Source organism: Engystomops pustulosus, chromosome 7 (assembly GCF_040894005.1).
Source record: "Engystomops pustulosus chromosome 7, aEngPut4.maternal, whole genome shotgun sequence".
In the NCBI taxonomy this organism is placed as follows: Eukaryota; Metazoa; Chordata; class Amphibia; order Anura; family Leptodactylidae; genus Engystomops; species Engystomops pustulosus.
The window spans coordinates 138090294-138104414 of record NC_092417.1 but is presented as its reverse complement, the minus strand read 5'-3'; the positions used below and the strand labels follow the sequence as shown (position 1 = coordinate 138104414).

Genomic DNA, 14121 nt, shown 5'->3' with positions numbered 1-14121 from the left:
GCTAGCTGACGTTCATAAACACATTGGGGGTCATTTACTAAGGGGCCGATTCGCGTTTTCCCGACGTGTTACCCGAATATTTCCGATTTGCGCCGATTGTACCTGAATTGCCCCGGGTTTTAGGCGCACGCGATCGGAATTTGGCGCATCGGCGCCGGTATGCACGCAACGGAAATCGGGGGGGCGTGGCCGAACGAAAACCCGACGTATTCGGAAAAACCGCCGCATTTAAAAAAAAATTGTGTCGCGAAAATTTCACTCACCTTCATCCTGGATAGGCCGGTGTATTTCGAGGCATTCCAGCGGACTTCAGTGCAGCAGCGCCACCTGGTGGACGTCGGAGGAACTGCTTTGATGAATCCCGGCCGGACCCGAATCCAGTGCAGAGAACGCGCCGCTGGATCGCGAACGGACCGGGTAAGTAAATCTGCCCCATTACCTCCACATACACAGAGCTGCCTGATCTGTCCAGACAGGACTAATCAACCTGAGCTGGTTGACTCATACACTGCAGCTAGGGGATGGTGCAGCTATTGATTACTTCTGCCTGTCAGGGACAACACACTGAATACAGTGTTCTAGGCTTATGCTGGGCAGGACAAGTCTGAAGGAGTGTATAATTAGGGTAATAGAAGAGCGCCCAGGGCCTTGTGTGACATTCACAGGAGTGCCAGAGCCTCATTATCATAATGTTATAACAGTTTTTTCAGCAAAACTACTCAGTTCAGGGATCGAACAAGATATGTTTCTGCATCAGTGTAGCTACTGCATTCTTAAGGTATGTTTGGTTCACAACGCATGAAAACAAATGGTAGATTTCCTTTAAAACGGAAGGTGAGCAGAAGGTCTTCTGTTCTCTGTAAACTGTAATGGACCTTCTGTTAAGCATCCATCATTTATAGGCGAAAAAAGATGCAGCTTCTGTGATATCATTTCCACTATTAATAGCAGAACATGTAACAAAACCCGCTGAATGCAAATGTGAATTTGGTCTTAAAGAATCACCCTAGGTGAGGAAACATCTGCTCCTGCAGAAATAAGGTCATATACATCCTGCTATCAATCCATGAATACATCTCAAACACCTTTTAAGACTGTACAAAAAATAAATAAACTTAAAGTTATATTAGTGTTTAATATATTTATCTGATGCTGATAAGGACCTATATTTGTATTTTTAGTATTGATAGTATTAAAAGTGCTTGATTGGTTCTGCCCCTGCAATGATTAGTCATTTTCCCTGTAAACACAGCGACATGGAACCACAAACAGTTAAAGGGGTTTCCAGGTTTTTATTTATTATTTTCAATATATCGTTGAGGGCCTTTAAAAAATAATAAAGAACCTGCATCCCGGGCAGGCGTGTCGCAGGCTGTCACTGCTGAGTCTTTAGTTACTGAGCCAGCAGTGCCATCCGGACCCCTACCACAGCATTGGTTTCAGCTACAACACTCTGTTAAGGAACAGGAGACCCATCAGGGACAACCAGCACTGCAGCTGAGCCGGCACAGGGATAGGTAGGGGTTAAGATAGGGGGAAAGTATCACATCAATACTAAATACTAGCCACTCCATTTAGTTATACACCCAAACTTTCACCCCCATATCAGTGCCTCCCGTAGACCCTAATGATACCGCTTGTGGCATTGGCTGTTGAGACCTGACAATAACCGTTGTGCACATCCTTTCTCTTCCCTCTAGATATGTCTAAGGCGTCGCGTGCAGTGAAAGCTGTGAAGAAATCTGATGTGGCCGGTGTGATCCGCGCAATGGTGGGAGCTGGACAGGCGGCACCAGGACCTCCTTTGGGCCCCACCTTGGGACAGGTCTGAATGTCCTCTCTTATGGGCTCCTTGTGGTCAACAGGAGTATTAAAATGTTTTAACAAAAATGTATTCATATGGTGAACCCAGTGAGTGGACCCCACATCACTTTGTGGCAGCCAGATTCCTAAATGGGCTACAGGCAGAATGTGGCTTCCTCACTTCAGCACTTGGACATATACAAGACAGGCAAACTGTGCTTCCTCCCTCCTCATGACCCTTGTAATGCACTTTAACACTGAATTTAGCAGGTTACATATTCCATATGTGGAGACACTCCAGTTTTATGAGAGAAGGCTTTTTTAACTAAAGGAGGTCGAGAAGTTTACCTTTTATTATTACTATATGGAGTATGGCATACAGTAAAAAACAACTCATGTATTTGCGGTTTACTATATGAACCTATGGGGTGACAGATGCCAGTGTTTATTACCATTGGAAGTAAAGTATATACTTGTGTATAAGCCAAGATTTTCAGCACAGTTTTTGTGCTGAAAAAGCCCAACTCCGCGTACAGTTAAGTATATAAAAAATAAAGTCAGTACTCCCCCTCCAACGCTGTCCCCCGGCGTCCTGTTTTCCCCTCAGAACGTCTTCGGGTTCCTGGCCGGGTCGGCAGATGCACGTCTATGCGATCTGCTGGCACAGAACTATGACTATGACTTGGCGGGGGGAACAGTGCCGGAGGGGGAGTACTAACTTTATTTTTTAATGGGGCACTCTGCTGGGCATGATCTTCATGGGGGCACTCTGCTGGGCTTTTTATTAATTGGAGGGGCTACTGTGAACATTAATGAGGGGAGACCGCTAGACATTTTATTAGAGTGTAGCCACTGCATTTCCCACCCTAGGCTTGTACTCGAGTCAGTACATTTTCCTAGTTTTTGTGGTAAGATTAGGTGCTTCAGCTTATCCTCAGGTAAATTTGTGCTCGAGTTTATATGGTATATTCCATTCTAAATGTCTTATAAACATTTCAAAACTCGGTGTGAAATTATCCTCAGTACCCCTGGTGTTACCAATTGTTTTGCTGCAGTTACCACTGGAGTGGCTTATGGTATGGCCATAGGTCTGAGTAACAATCTCCATGGTCGGCAATGTACTCTGTGAGGGAGATTTATCATTAGGTAGGATTTTGAGCAGTTGTCAATGTGTTAGACTGGCAGGTTTCCACCAGTCTGATTTATAGTCCGGTGAATGTGCAGTGGTAAATGCCTTTCGATGCGGGTATCAGCTGTGTGTACTCTGTGCGAATAGACTGCACCAGTCGCACGTATTTCAATTTCTGCCTTTTTGTGATGTTTTTGCACCAGAAATTATCAGATACCTCAAACATAAAATTGAGCAAAAACTTTGAAATTGAGCAAAAAAGTGATGCACACTGTGTGGTGTATTTTTGTTTAGAGTTGCGTTTTTTTTCTCACTTAAAAAAAACGCAAAAATGATGTTTGTGAAAAATTTGTGACAATTATACGCCATAGGACTATTGATAAATCTCCCCCTGTGTGTCTATGCAGTTGGCCAGTGTTAGGAGCTTGATTCTTTTGAAGTGTGGGTGGAAAACTTTACTAGGCATAGTAAATCATCTGCATCCAGCATCCCTTCTCCAGCTCAGTCCTTTGTGTAGTGACTGATTTACAGAAGCTCGGCTACACAGACAACATAGATGTAATTCATTACAGGCTAATTTATGGGGGCCCTGAGTACTGGACCCCCACTCTTATCATAAGGAATAGATTTCCAATATAAATAGTCTGGACCATTCTATAAAAAAAAAAAAAAAAGGCTTTGTTAATGCTTATGTATTTTTTTTTTTGTACAGAGGGGCATCCCAATTGGTCAGTTTTGTAAGGAGTTCAATGAAAGAACTAAAGATATCATTGAAGGAGTCCCCATGCGAGTGAAGATCTTTGTAAATGTGAGTACCTATAACGCTCCTACTCCTTTAATACATTGCAGTTTTCTTTACTGCGTTTGCTTCTCTTTTGATGTCACAGTTAGTTACTAGGAGTATTTTATACTGTATTCTGAAGGGTCTGCCCAACGTTTATGCTTCTTGTCACATTCAGTCATATCTCAGTCTAGGCCTCATTCACACAACAGTATTAGGGGCTCATGAGTCAGCTGCACAAATTTCAGGTGGCTCAGGACTTCCATTGAGATCTATAGTGCATGTGTCTCATCTAACCGCACTGTGAGTGAGCCGAGCGGCCATGCTGTAAATTGTAGTGCAGGTCCTATTCCTGTCCGTGGGTGTTCATTTTTTATGGCAAGGGGCCAGTTGAGTGTCGTGTACCTGGCCGCAGCAGTGATCGCTTTCAAAATCTCTATTTTATGAAAAATTCAATCATAAATTATCTATTATTCTTGTACAGCCTGACAGAACATATGAGATGAAGATTGGACAGCCACCTGTCTCCTACTTCTTAAAAGCTGCTGCAGGAATAGAAAAAGGAGCTACAAAGACAGGTGCGTGGAACGTATTGTAATGCATTTTATGAACCAGAGCCACACCCCAGTACCACTCTGTGCATTCCACTTTTTTTTTTTTTTTAAGGGTCTGTATGGTGAGGATCATCTTGGTTTTGACAGCTAGTGAGTGGGAATTCACTGACATTTTAGGAGGATAAGAGCTAAAAGTGGATAAGGAAACACTTTTCTCTGAGATATTTTACAATGTTTCTTGCAGCAATTGCAGAGTGGTGGTTGCTGTTGGACAATCTAAAGGAAATATCGTAGATGTTCACATTGATGGCCAGAGATTTATGTTCTTATTGACTGCTGCTCTTAGGCCTCATGCACAAGACCATATGGTTTTTCCTGTTCTGTATATACAGCTGTATTTGTCCGTAAATACAGGACGTCTTTAATCCTTATGTGCACCTATGGCACCGTATCCATTTACGTCTTGCTTACGGTACAGTACATTATGTTACAATGTGGCCATAAAAGGCGTTTGCCCATGAAAGAAAATCCTTAAATTATCAATCCCCTAGTGATGGACAGAGACACTTCATGATTCATCTGTGCTGTGTGCTGGCAATGTTAGATTATTAGGGTTCAGGTTTATATATACTTTCATTTAGCTTCTGAACATTCACTAGATTCTATCATATTGTAAGAGAGATGAGACCGATCAGGGATGATGAGATCCATGAGATGCATATTACACACAATTACATTTTCAGCACTGCTACATTTCATCCATAACATACACTGTCACATCTGCTGTGCCTCCCTCTCCCTCCACTGGATAAAGACATTATGGGGGTCATTTACTAAGGGCCCGATTTGCGTTTTCCCGACGTGTTACCCGAATATTTCCGATTCGCGCCAATTTTTCTTGAATTGCCCCGGGATTTTGGTGCACGCGATTGGATTGTGGCGCATCGGCGCTGGCATGTACGTGACGGAAATCGGGAGGCGTGGCCGTAAAAAAAAAAACCCGACAGATTCGGAATAACCGCCGCATTTAAAAAAAAAAAAAAAAAAAGTGTCGCTCGACACACGCTTACCTTCGCCCACGATAGGACGGTGAACTTCAGTGCATTCTGATGGTGCAGCAGCGACACCTGGTGGACCTCGGAGGAACTGCCTTAGTGAATCCCGGCCAGACCCGAATCCACCGCAGAGAACGTGCCGCTGGATCACGAATGGACCGGGTAAGTAAATCTGCCCCTATATTTCTGTAGCTTGTATATTTACTATCCTCACAATGCGTTGCTTCTGGCAGGAAGTCTCTGTGCGAGCTGGTCTTGGAATGCAAGGGTGGGGGCTGGAGGTTGACACTGGACTGAGCTGCTCTCTGACAGGAAAACGATATGTCCTCTCTGACCCTATAGTCAGAAGATTAATGACCCCTCCCCCCTTCCATAGAGAAAAGCGGCACACGCTCACACACACAAAGGAAAGATAGAGCATTGGGGATGTATACACAACCACCCAGACGGCCGTCTAAATGCACCCTTAGTTTCAGGTTCCTGCCCACAAAGGGCAAACACTACAATTTATTTCAATTAATTTTGACATTGTTGAATATTCATGGTCCTCGTATCAAACACTGATTAAATATTACAGCTTTGCTGTTACTAAACAATCTTATTTATCCATCAGCACCCCTCGTAGAGATTAGAGATGTATGAATTTATGTAAATTCGATTCGACCCGAATCGCCGAATTTTCAACGAATCACGGCATGTGACATAATGGTACGCCACATGCCGGGAGCATGTAGAGGGCTCACGGGCTGAGCCCTCTCTATAGCCGGTAAGTCTTTGCTGCATATTACAGCAAAGGCTTACAGGTAACACCCGCGGTCGGTGCTAGCCGGCGGCAAAGCTGCTGGGGCCTTCAAAAAGGTTGCGGCGCCACCATCTTACCGAGGATCGTCGCTCCCCGTGACGTCATCGGGCAGCGGCACTCCGTTGCCATGACAGCCTTCGGTCTTCCGAAGAATATAAAAAATATAAAAATTGAAAAAAAAAGGTTGTACATGATTTAAAATGAAAAGTCGCAATGAAAGTTGCAAAAAATGACACCACCCGCAGCCCCGTACACCAAAGTTTAAAAAAGTTATTATCGCCAGAAGATGGCAAAATGAAAAAAAAAAAATTTTGTACAGAAGGTTTTAATTTTTGTAAATGTATGAAAACATTATAAAACCTATACACATTTGGTATCCCTACCGCCGCACAGTAGGGGGCGCTGACCCTTGTAACACATTGCTAATAAAGGGGGGGGGGGGAGGATTTTAAAATTCGCCCCCACAAATCACTGTAAAATTCAGATTCGTGACGAATGTAAGTTTTCCTGAAATTCTAAACGAATTTAGAATCGTTAGAATCAATTCGCCCATCTCTAATAGAGATAAATAATTCCACCATACTGTTTCTGAATAAGAACTTTACAAAAGACCCACATTGCCACAAATATTGCTGTACCCGGAGTAAATATTGCCATACAGTTATTGCCATCATTACAGTGATTAATATTATCATTCTGTCAGTCAACAAACTCCACCTTGTGAAGAATATTGTTCAAAAACACGATAATACTGCCCTGTGTGGCTTAATACACTATAATTATTAATATTAAATTATTAATACCACAAACAGATACTGAATAATGTCCACAATACCAAGACTGATATTTACACAGGAGGCTTGGTCTTTTGTGATGTTTTACATTTGGTTCAGACTTTCATAACTTCTTCCAACCGTTACTCATCTCTGTGGAGACATATTTGTCTCTTAAAGGAAATCTACCATCAGAATTCATCATGATAAACCAGGGGCACTTACTCATAGATCCTAGCACTGTGACTGTGGTAATCTTCTTATATTTGTTATCCATGGCCTCTTTCCTTATAAAATAAACTTTTAAAATTATGTTAAGGACCGAGAAGGGCTCTGGGGGTGTAATCAGACCCCCTCCATGCTGCACATTCACAGGCTGTTACACTGACTCCCCCCATTGCACTCCCCCTCCCCCCATCTGCCTGATTGAGTCTCACAGCAGCAGAGGAAGTTTCCTCACACATGGTGGTGGTGGGGTTAACAACCTGTGAAACTGCAGCTTGGAGGGGCTCTGGTAACACCCCAGATCCCTTCTGGCTAATTAACATAATTTTGAAAGTCCGTTTAAGAAGGAAGGTCATTGGTAACAAATATAAGATGATTATCACAGTTTCTGTACCTGGGTCTATGAGTGTCCCGTCTTTTATCATGCTTCGTTTTGATGGTAGATTTCCGTTAACTTCTCCACCATCATCCCTACCCACCCCATTTACTTCAGTGTGTGAATTAGTCCATGAAAATTAGTTTGATAGACCACAAAATAGCTTAAGTGCCTCCTCCCCTCCAGAGTTTCTAGAAGCCCCCTCATAAGTTTTGTTCCTTCCCTCTCCATAGTGGTAGTGTCTCCTCTCAAATTTTGTGCTATTTTTTGTGCCTGCCCCTCCAGTAGTTTTTGTGCCCCTTGCCCCTGTTAATTTTAGGACCCCCAATTTAAAGTTAATAGTGCCCTATAGGAAAAGGGAAAAAAAATGTGATGCTTCCAATACTATTGAAAGCAGGAGTGGAAATCTAGATCATTGTCGCTTCACCTTGCCCCCCCCCCCCCTCCCCCGAACAGGAAGAATTTTGGGGCCCAGAGCAGGAGCTCTTAGTCATTGCCGCTCCACATCTCAACACTGGTGAGCTCAATCGTTTTTATTTTGCTGTATAGTAGGTGCAATTTGATGTTCAGTCCACAGCGTTCGTACAGATGCACTAAAAGGTGAAATTTCATTGACTTTTATTATTATGTTAATTGCTGACCTTCTTTAGTAACATCGGTATCCATGGAAACAAACTTGTCTGCTTAGTTCTCTCCATGGTTACATTGTTGCTAAGCAGGACCAGTTACTCATAATGAATCTCGTATTGCATCAACACGTTTTGTATCTTGTGCCTTCTGAAAATTGCTCTGAAGGACTCTTAAAGGGAATGTATCAACAGGTTCGACCATGCAAAACTGCAGATAGTGATGGGAAGCTGCCCATGACAATATGTTTTATCATCAGCAGGAGGATTGTGAAATGTGGATTTTGATTCCATGATTGTAACTGGACTATGTTCAACAAGCGTAACGTTCACACACTGCTGTGCCACGAGTTCTCTGCATTTACCTGCCCTGTCCCCTCTCCCCTCTGCTCTGAGTCTTCTCTATTATCCAACCAGAAGTCTTCAACACCTGTAACTCCTAGCACAGGGGAAGGGCAGTTCAATGCAGATACTGGGGTTGCAGTTCCAAACACAGCCACTATTCAATGTACAGTGCTGTTTTTGGTAGGAATTGAAATGACCGCAGCACTCAGAAGTTCTTGGACCACCCTTTTAAATGGGGTGTGCCAAGCTTACATTTCTTACCACTTATCTCCAATCCTGTGGTCAGGAAATATGGATGGGGGACCAAATGTTTATATGGCGATCTCCTGCTGTCCAAGACAAATGGGTATGTGGCTGAGTATGAATACCTCCTCTGTATTATCACAGACCTCTTTCATTTATCTTTTATCCTGTGAATAGGGAGTAGTTTCAATGACTTCCTCAAAGGCAGATTACCTTTTCAATAAGTAATTGGTATTGTTTGAATAATGAAAACTTGTACAAATTTACAACATACTTTCTGTATTTATTACTCATGGTTTCTAGATCTCTGCTTGCTGTCCTTCTGGACAGAAATCTGACCCTGGTCACATAGGTGCACGGCTCGTTATATCACACAGCTCTGATAACTCTGATACTAACGAGCTGTGCACCTGTGTGACCATGGTCAGATTTCTGTCCACTGGAGGAAAATATAGCCCCTTAAGGACGCTCCCCAACTTCAAAAATCCATAACTTTTTCATTTTTACGTGTACAGACCTGTGTGAGGGCTTATTTTGTGTGTAACAAATTTTACTTTCCCGTAATGTTATTTATTTTAACATGCCGTGTACTGCGAAGCTGAAAAAAAATTCCAAATGTTGAAAAATTTTTAAAAAAAGCATGTGCGTCACGTTCGTGTGGGCTCAGTTTTTTCTACTTTGACTGTGCACTCAAAATAACACCTCAGCTTTATTCTTTGGTTCGGTGCGATCGCGGTGATACCAAATAAGTTTTATTGTGTTTTAATACATTTTCAAAAATTAAACGAATGTGTACCAAAAAGAAAAAAAAGATTTTTGCCATACTTTGGCGCACGGAGATGTGTGAGGGGTCATTTTTTGCGAAATGAGGCGACGTTTTCATTGCTACCATTTAGAGGTCTGTGCGACATTTTGATCATTTTTTATTTCATTTTTTATGTTATGTAAAAACGTGTAAAAGTCGCATTTCGGACATTTGGGCAAGCACCAACCGCGGTTATTAGCGGTGGGGGTTTTCTGCAAAATGCAAAAACACCCACCTTTGTATGAAGAGGACTCAGCCCGTGAGCCCTCTTCATACACTCCTTATACCTCTGCGCCGTAGCGTTAAGGGGATAGAAGCTTTCTATATTGTTTTTCATCATACAAACAGTAACATTAATTTGCCAAACATAAATCTTCCCCAATGTAGTGTTAACAATGCCTTATCTTGCCTTGTAGGTCATGAAGTGGCAGGAATGGTGACATTAAAGCAAGTGTATGAAATCGCTGTGGTGAAGTCTCAGGATGAAGCATTCATTCTCCGGGATATGCCTCTGGTGGAAGTGGTGAAATCCATTATTGGCAGTGCTCGCTCGCTGGGGATCAAAGTTGTCAGAGAGTAAGATGTTCACTGTGATGTCACTACTGTGTTGGACATTATATGTAAGATGCTGAACATGGTAAGGTATTGTGACTAGGTGCTGCTGTCCACATCTCCTAATATCCTGTGCCGGCTGTACCTTGAATAATAATACCTTTATATAGTGCTCACAGATTACGCAGCGTTACACAGATCTTGCCAAATCACAACATTTCTTTCTCTACAGATTGGGAGCCACAAGTTTTACACCACTGAAATTGAGTCCTTCTGTTGTATCCCCCTGAATGACAAAGACTTGACAGGGCTTTAACCCCTTTTGGCAAATCCAACTGCATGTCCAAAGTGGTATGAGTTGCCTCATTCCTAATCGGCTTCTGTGCCTGATTACTGCACAAGCCGGGCAGAGACAGATTGGCTCGTTCCATCTCAAAAAGCTACAGAGTTTAAATGGTGAGGAGAAGAAAGAGGCTTTTTTGCAACGGGCATCTTTGCACTGCAGTCGGTAATTATCATGGCAGTCGGGAGCTTCACAGAGCCCACAAGGGCTGTCTAGAATATAAATCTAATAGGATATGGCTCTGGATTGATAGAGTTTGAGGACAGGGTCAGACTATCATTGGCACTTTTGGAGCTCATGCTGCAGGCCCCCACAAGTCCCTGGAGGGAAGCTACAATAATTATCTGAATGTTCTAAGGATGCCAATACAAATGAATGTTTTGCCAGAGCAGAGAACAATAATTTACTGCTGAAATTGCTGTATTGGCAATTTGCAATAAGTAGATGGGATTCTCGTTGCAGTTTGGGCACTTGGTGCCCTAGTGGCTATAAGAAAAAGGACATATCCCACTATCTTTGCTCATATTAGCCCTATATTGTAAGTGTGTGTCTGGAATCCTTACCATAGAGGAAAAAACTAGGTATGCACACAGCCTAACTGGGACTTTCTTAGGAACTGTCGCAGTCATAGCTGAGATAATAAGAATTAGTCTTACCATTTATTCTGTTTACATGAGTCCACCATGATAGCCCACCTGGAGGATGTACTTTGACCATTTGTAGGGTCAGGAAGTTGCATAAAAGGATAAAGATCCCTCCCATGCAGATTTGTCTTCCAAATAACCTCCGGAAGGTCTGACAAACAGGGGAACTAAAAAGATTGTAATCAGAAGATTAGGACAAAGGAGGGAATAAATGGCCATTACAGTGTTCTCATTGAAACAGAAAAAATCTTATTTTCCATGAGATCCCCCATGGAAACCCACCTGGAGACTTACTAGATTAATACATTAGGGAGAGACCAACGCCTGGAGCAGCTTTCCCCAATGCTAAGGTCAAGTGAAGAAGATATGTCCAAATGATGTTTTACAAATGTCGAAGAACTTGACCACTTGGCTGCTCTGCAAATCTGGTCCTTAGTGGCCCATGATGCAGCAATTGCTCTAGTAGAATTGGCCCTAATTTCATTGGAGACCATCTGGCAAAGGACGATTTAGAAGCTTTTAGGACTTTATTTTAAGGTAAATACATTTTTACTTTTGCAAAAGGGGCTCTGCAACCTTGAGGCATTTGATCACAGCCCTCTAATCTTGGTTTTTACTAGGATTGTTACAGAAAGAAGGTAAAATTATTTCCTGGTGACGATGAAAGTCCAACACTATTTTTGGAGGAAAGGAAGTGTCTAATTTTAGAGCGATCCTATCTGCTGACATGGGAAGATATGGGTTCTTTAGATGAAACGTCCCCTATTCTATGAGCCGGGGTAAAGGCCATTGAAGGTTAAGTTTCTGATATCACATTCTGAAATGGTTTCAAAGGATTTTCTCATCAGAGACTTTAGCACTAGGGGGCGATCCCACTTAGATGGGATGGAGTCTAGTGGATGGTTTGATGAATGTCTTTATCCATCTGTGCTCAGCAAAACAAGTACTTGGTTTCAGGCCTTTGGCTTATCCATACTGGAGAAAATATAGAATGTGGGTGATTTTATTCTGATCTGGTTAGAGTTGCCGCACCACAAGAAGAATCTTCTATAACTTAAGGTACAGTTTTGTCATAACCGGCTTATAGCTAGCAGCTAAAGTGTTTATTGCCTCATTCGATAGTCCTTAGATAATAGGAGGTGCCTTTCAGGAGCCAGGCAGATAGTTTAAGATGACCCAGATCTTGTTGGTGTAAATGTCCCTTATAAAGCAGACTTGCTATCAAAAGTTTTTAAGGATTAGAAACCCAAGATCACTCTGATCAAGTGTTCATGACCTCAGGGGTAGTGGCCAATGCGTATGCTAAATCCATATCCCATGTCTGGATGAAAGCATCCTGGCTTAAGAAATTACATTTGGACATCGTTTTTCCTTGTAGCAAACAGGTCTCCTGAAGGGTAACCCTCTTTTTGGACCAGAGGTTGGAATATTGCCCATACTGCTGTTAATTCTCTCAGGTTTGAAGACTTTCTTTATATTACCAGAGACCAAGACCCCTGAAAAAAATCTTCCTAGTGGAGCCGTTCTCCTATCCTGTCATGCTTGCATCTGTCTGGTCAGGAGACGAGCTGGATTCCAGACTACCCCTTTCATAAGGTTTTTCTCTCCTGTGTCCACCAATTTAGAGAGTGTTTTACTTGCGTTGGAATCATCTTCTTGAAATGCAAGTGATCTGGACTTTTGTTGTAAAAGACCATTGTCACCTCTGAAGAACACTGGAGTGTTTTGACCCCATGCCACACAAAATATGAAGGAGGTTATATGACCTAACATTTTCATGGTGGACTGAACACTACAAGGGTAGTACTCTGAATTGGTACTGAAGAATCTGACCCTGGGGAGATACTATTGCAAATCTAAGAAATTGTTGAGATGTTTCTGTGGTAATAGGCATCTTTTAAATTGATTGTGTACATATGGTGACCTAGAGCAGTGGTGGCAAACCCATAGCACGGGTGCCTTATGTGGCACTTGGAGCCCTCTCTGTGGGCTCCCAAGCCATCACCCCAGCACAGAGTCCATCATACAAGACCTCCTCCTTCAATCTGAGGAAGCCCAGGACGTGCTACACAAAGTGTTATTTTAAAGTGTTACATCCTTGCCTCCCAGTGACAACCGGAGGAGTAAGGACTTTGTATTGCAAATGCATTGGGAGTAATGGATGTGAAAATCTGGGGCAGAGCAAAAGGGCTTTGAAAGTCTCACCTAGACTCCAAGAACTGCTCGGACCTTTCAGTGGATCAAGCAATTTTCTGGTTCACATGACCAGGTCAGAACATCCTAGATGGTTGGCAGTTTGCCGAAACAACAATCCCCACTTCTTTTCTATCGTTGCAGCAATCTTAGTCAACAGGGCAAGTGTCTCTCTAATTGCAAGCCTCTTTATAGGGTAGTGGGAGAATTTTTTTAAAACTATTTTGTGGCAAGATCCGGCATCACATCGTATCACTCCAGTAGTCATTTATATATCGGTGCATGTAGTTGAGGCAGCAATCCAACATTATATTTGGGTTTTTTTTTAATTGAAAATGAAAGAAATAGATATTTTATTTTATACACCATAAATGTTTTGTGTGCGATTTTCTCATGTGGTTAATAGGCAATGCTTTGTTCTTACAGTCTGTCTGCAGAGGACTATGGGAAGTTCCTAGAAGAGAGACAAGTAGTCCTTCAAGCTGCTGCTGAAGCCAGGTTAGCGGAAGCCGCCGCAGCAGCAGTTAAGAAGAAATGATGTGACAAGGAGCGATACTTTGAACTTTTGCAGAACTTTCCCTCTGATTGCCACATTTTTCTGATCTAAAGCAAAGATTCAATGTTGTGTGGATTACTGGATACATTTTTATTTTTTACAGCTGACATTTAAAAATAAGATTTTTTTTCTATTCTGAGGCCATCACTATGAGCTGTAGTCTCTTTCTGTAAACCCAGGGACTGGACTATGGATGGTAGAGGTGCTCCTTCCTGGACTCTTCTTGGATTGCCTCTGTCTACACATATGTCGGTGCATCAAAGTATACAGGTTTATTACAGTTTGACAATAAAGTAAAACATTAATGATAGTAAAA

The 14121-nt window shown here is 42.4% G+C and overlaps 1 protein-coding gene across 2 annotated transcripts in view; it reads left to right on the top strand.

Moving 5' to 3' along the window:
• The window catches only part of MRPL11 (mitochondrial ribosomal protein L11), a 16712-nt gene extending 2591 nt beyond the window's left edge, over positions 1–14121 (top strand). For both annotated transcript variants that reach the window (XM_072117972.1, XM_072117970.1), the window contains 5 exons: positions 1701–1825; positions 3645–3740; positions 4198–4291; positions 9934–10093; positions 13676–14121. In XM_072117972.1, the coding sequence (XP_071974073.1) occupies positions 1703–1825; positions 3645–3740; positions 4198–4291; positions 9934–10093; positions 13676–13787 (585 nt within the window). In that variant the 5' untranslated portion in view covers positions 1701–1702 and the 3' untranslated portion in view covers positions 13788–14121. The remainder of the gene's footprint in view (positions 1–1700; positions 1826–3644; positions 3741–4197; positions 4292–9933; positions 10094–13675) is intronic.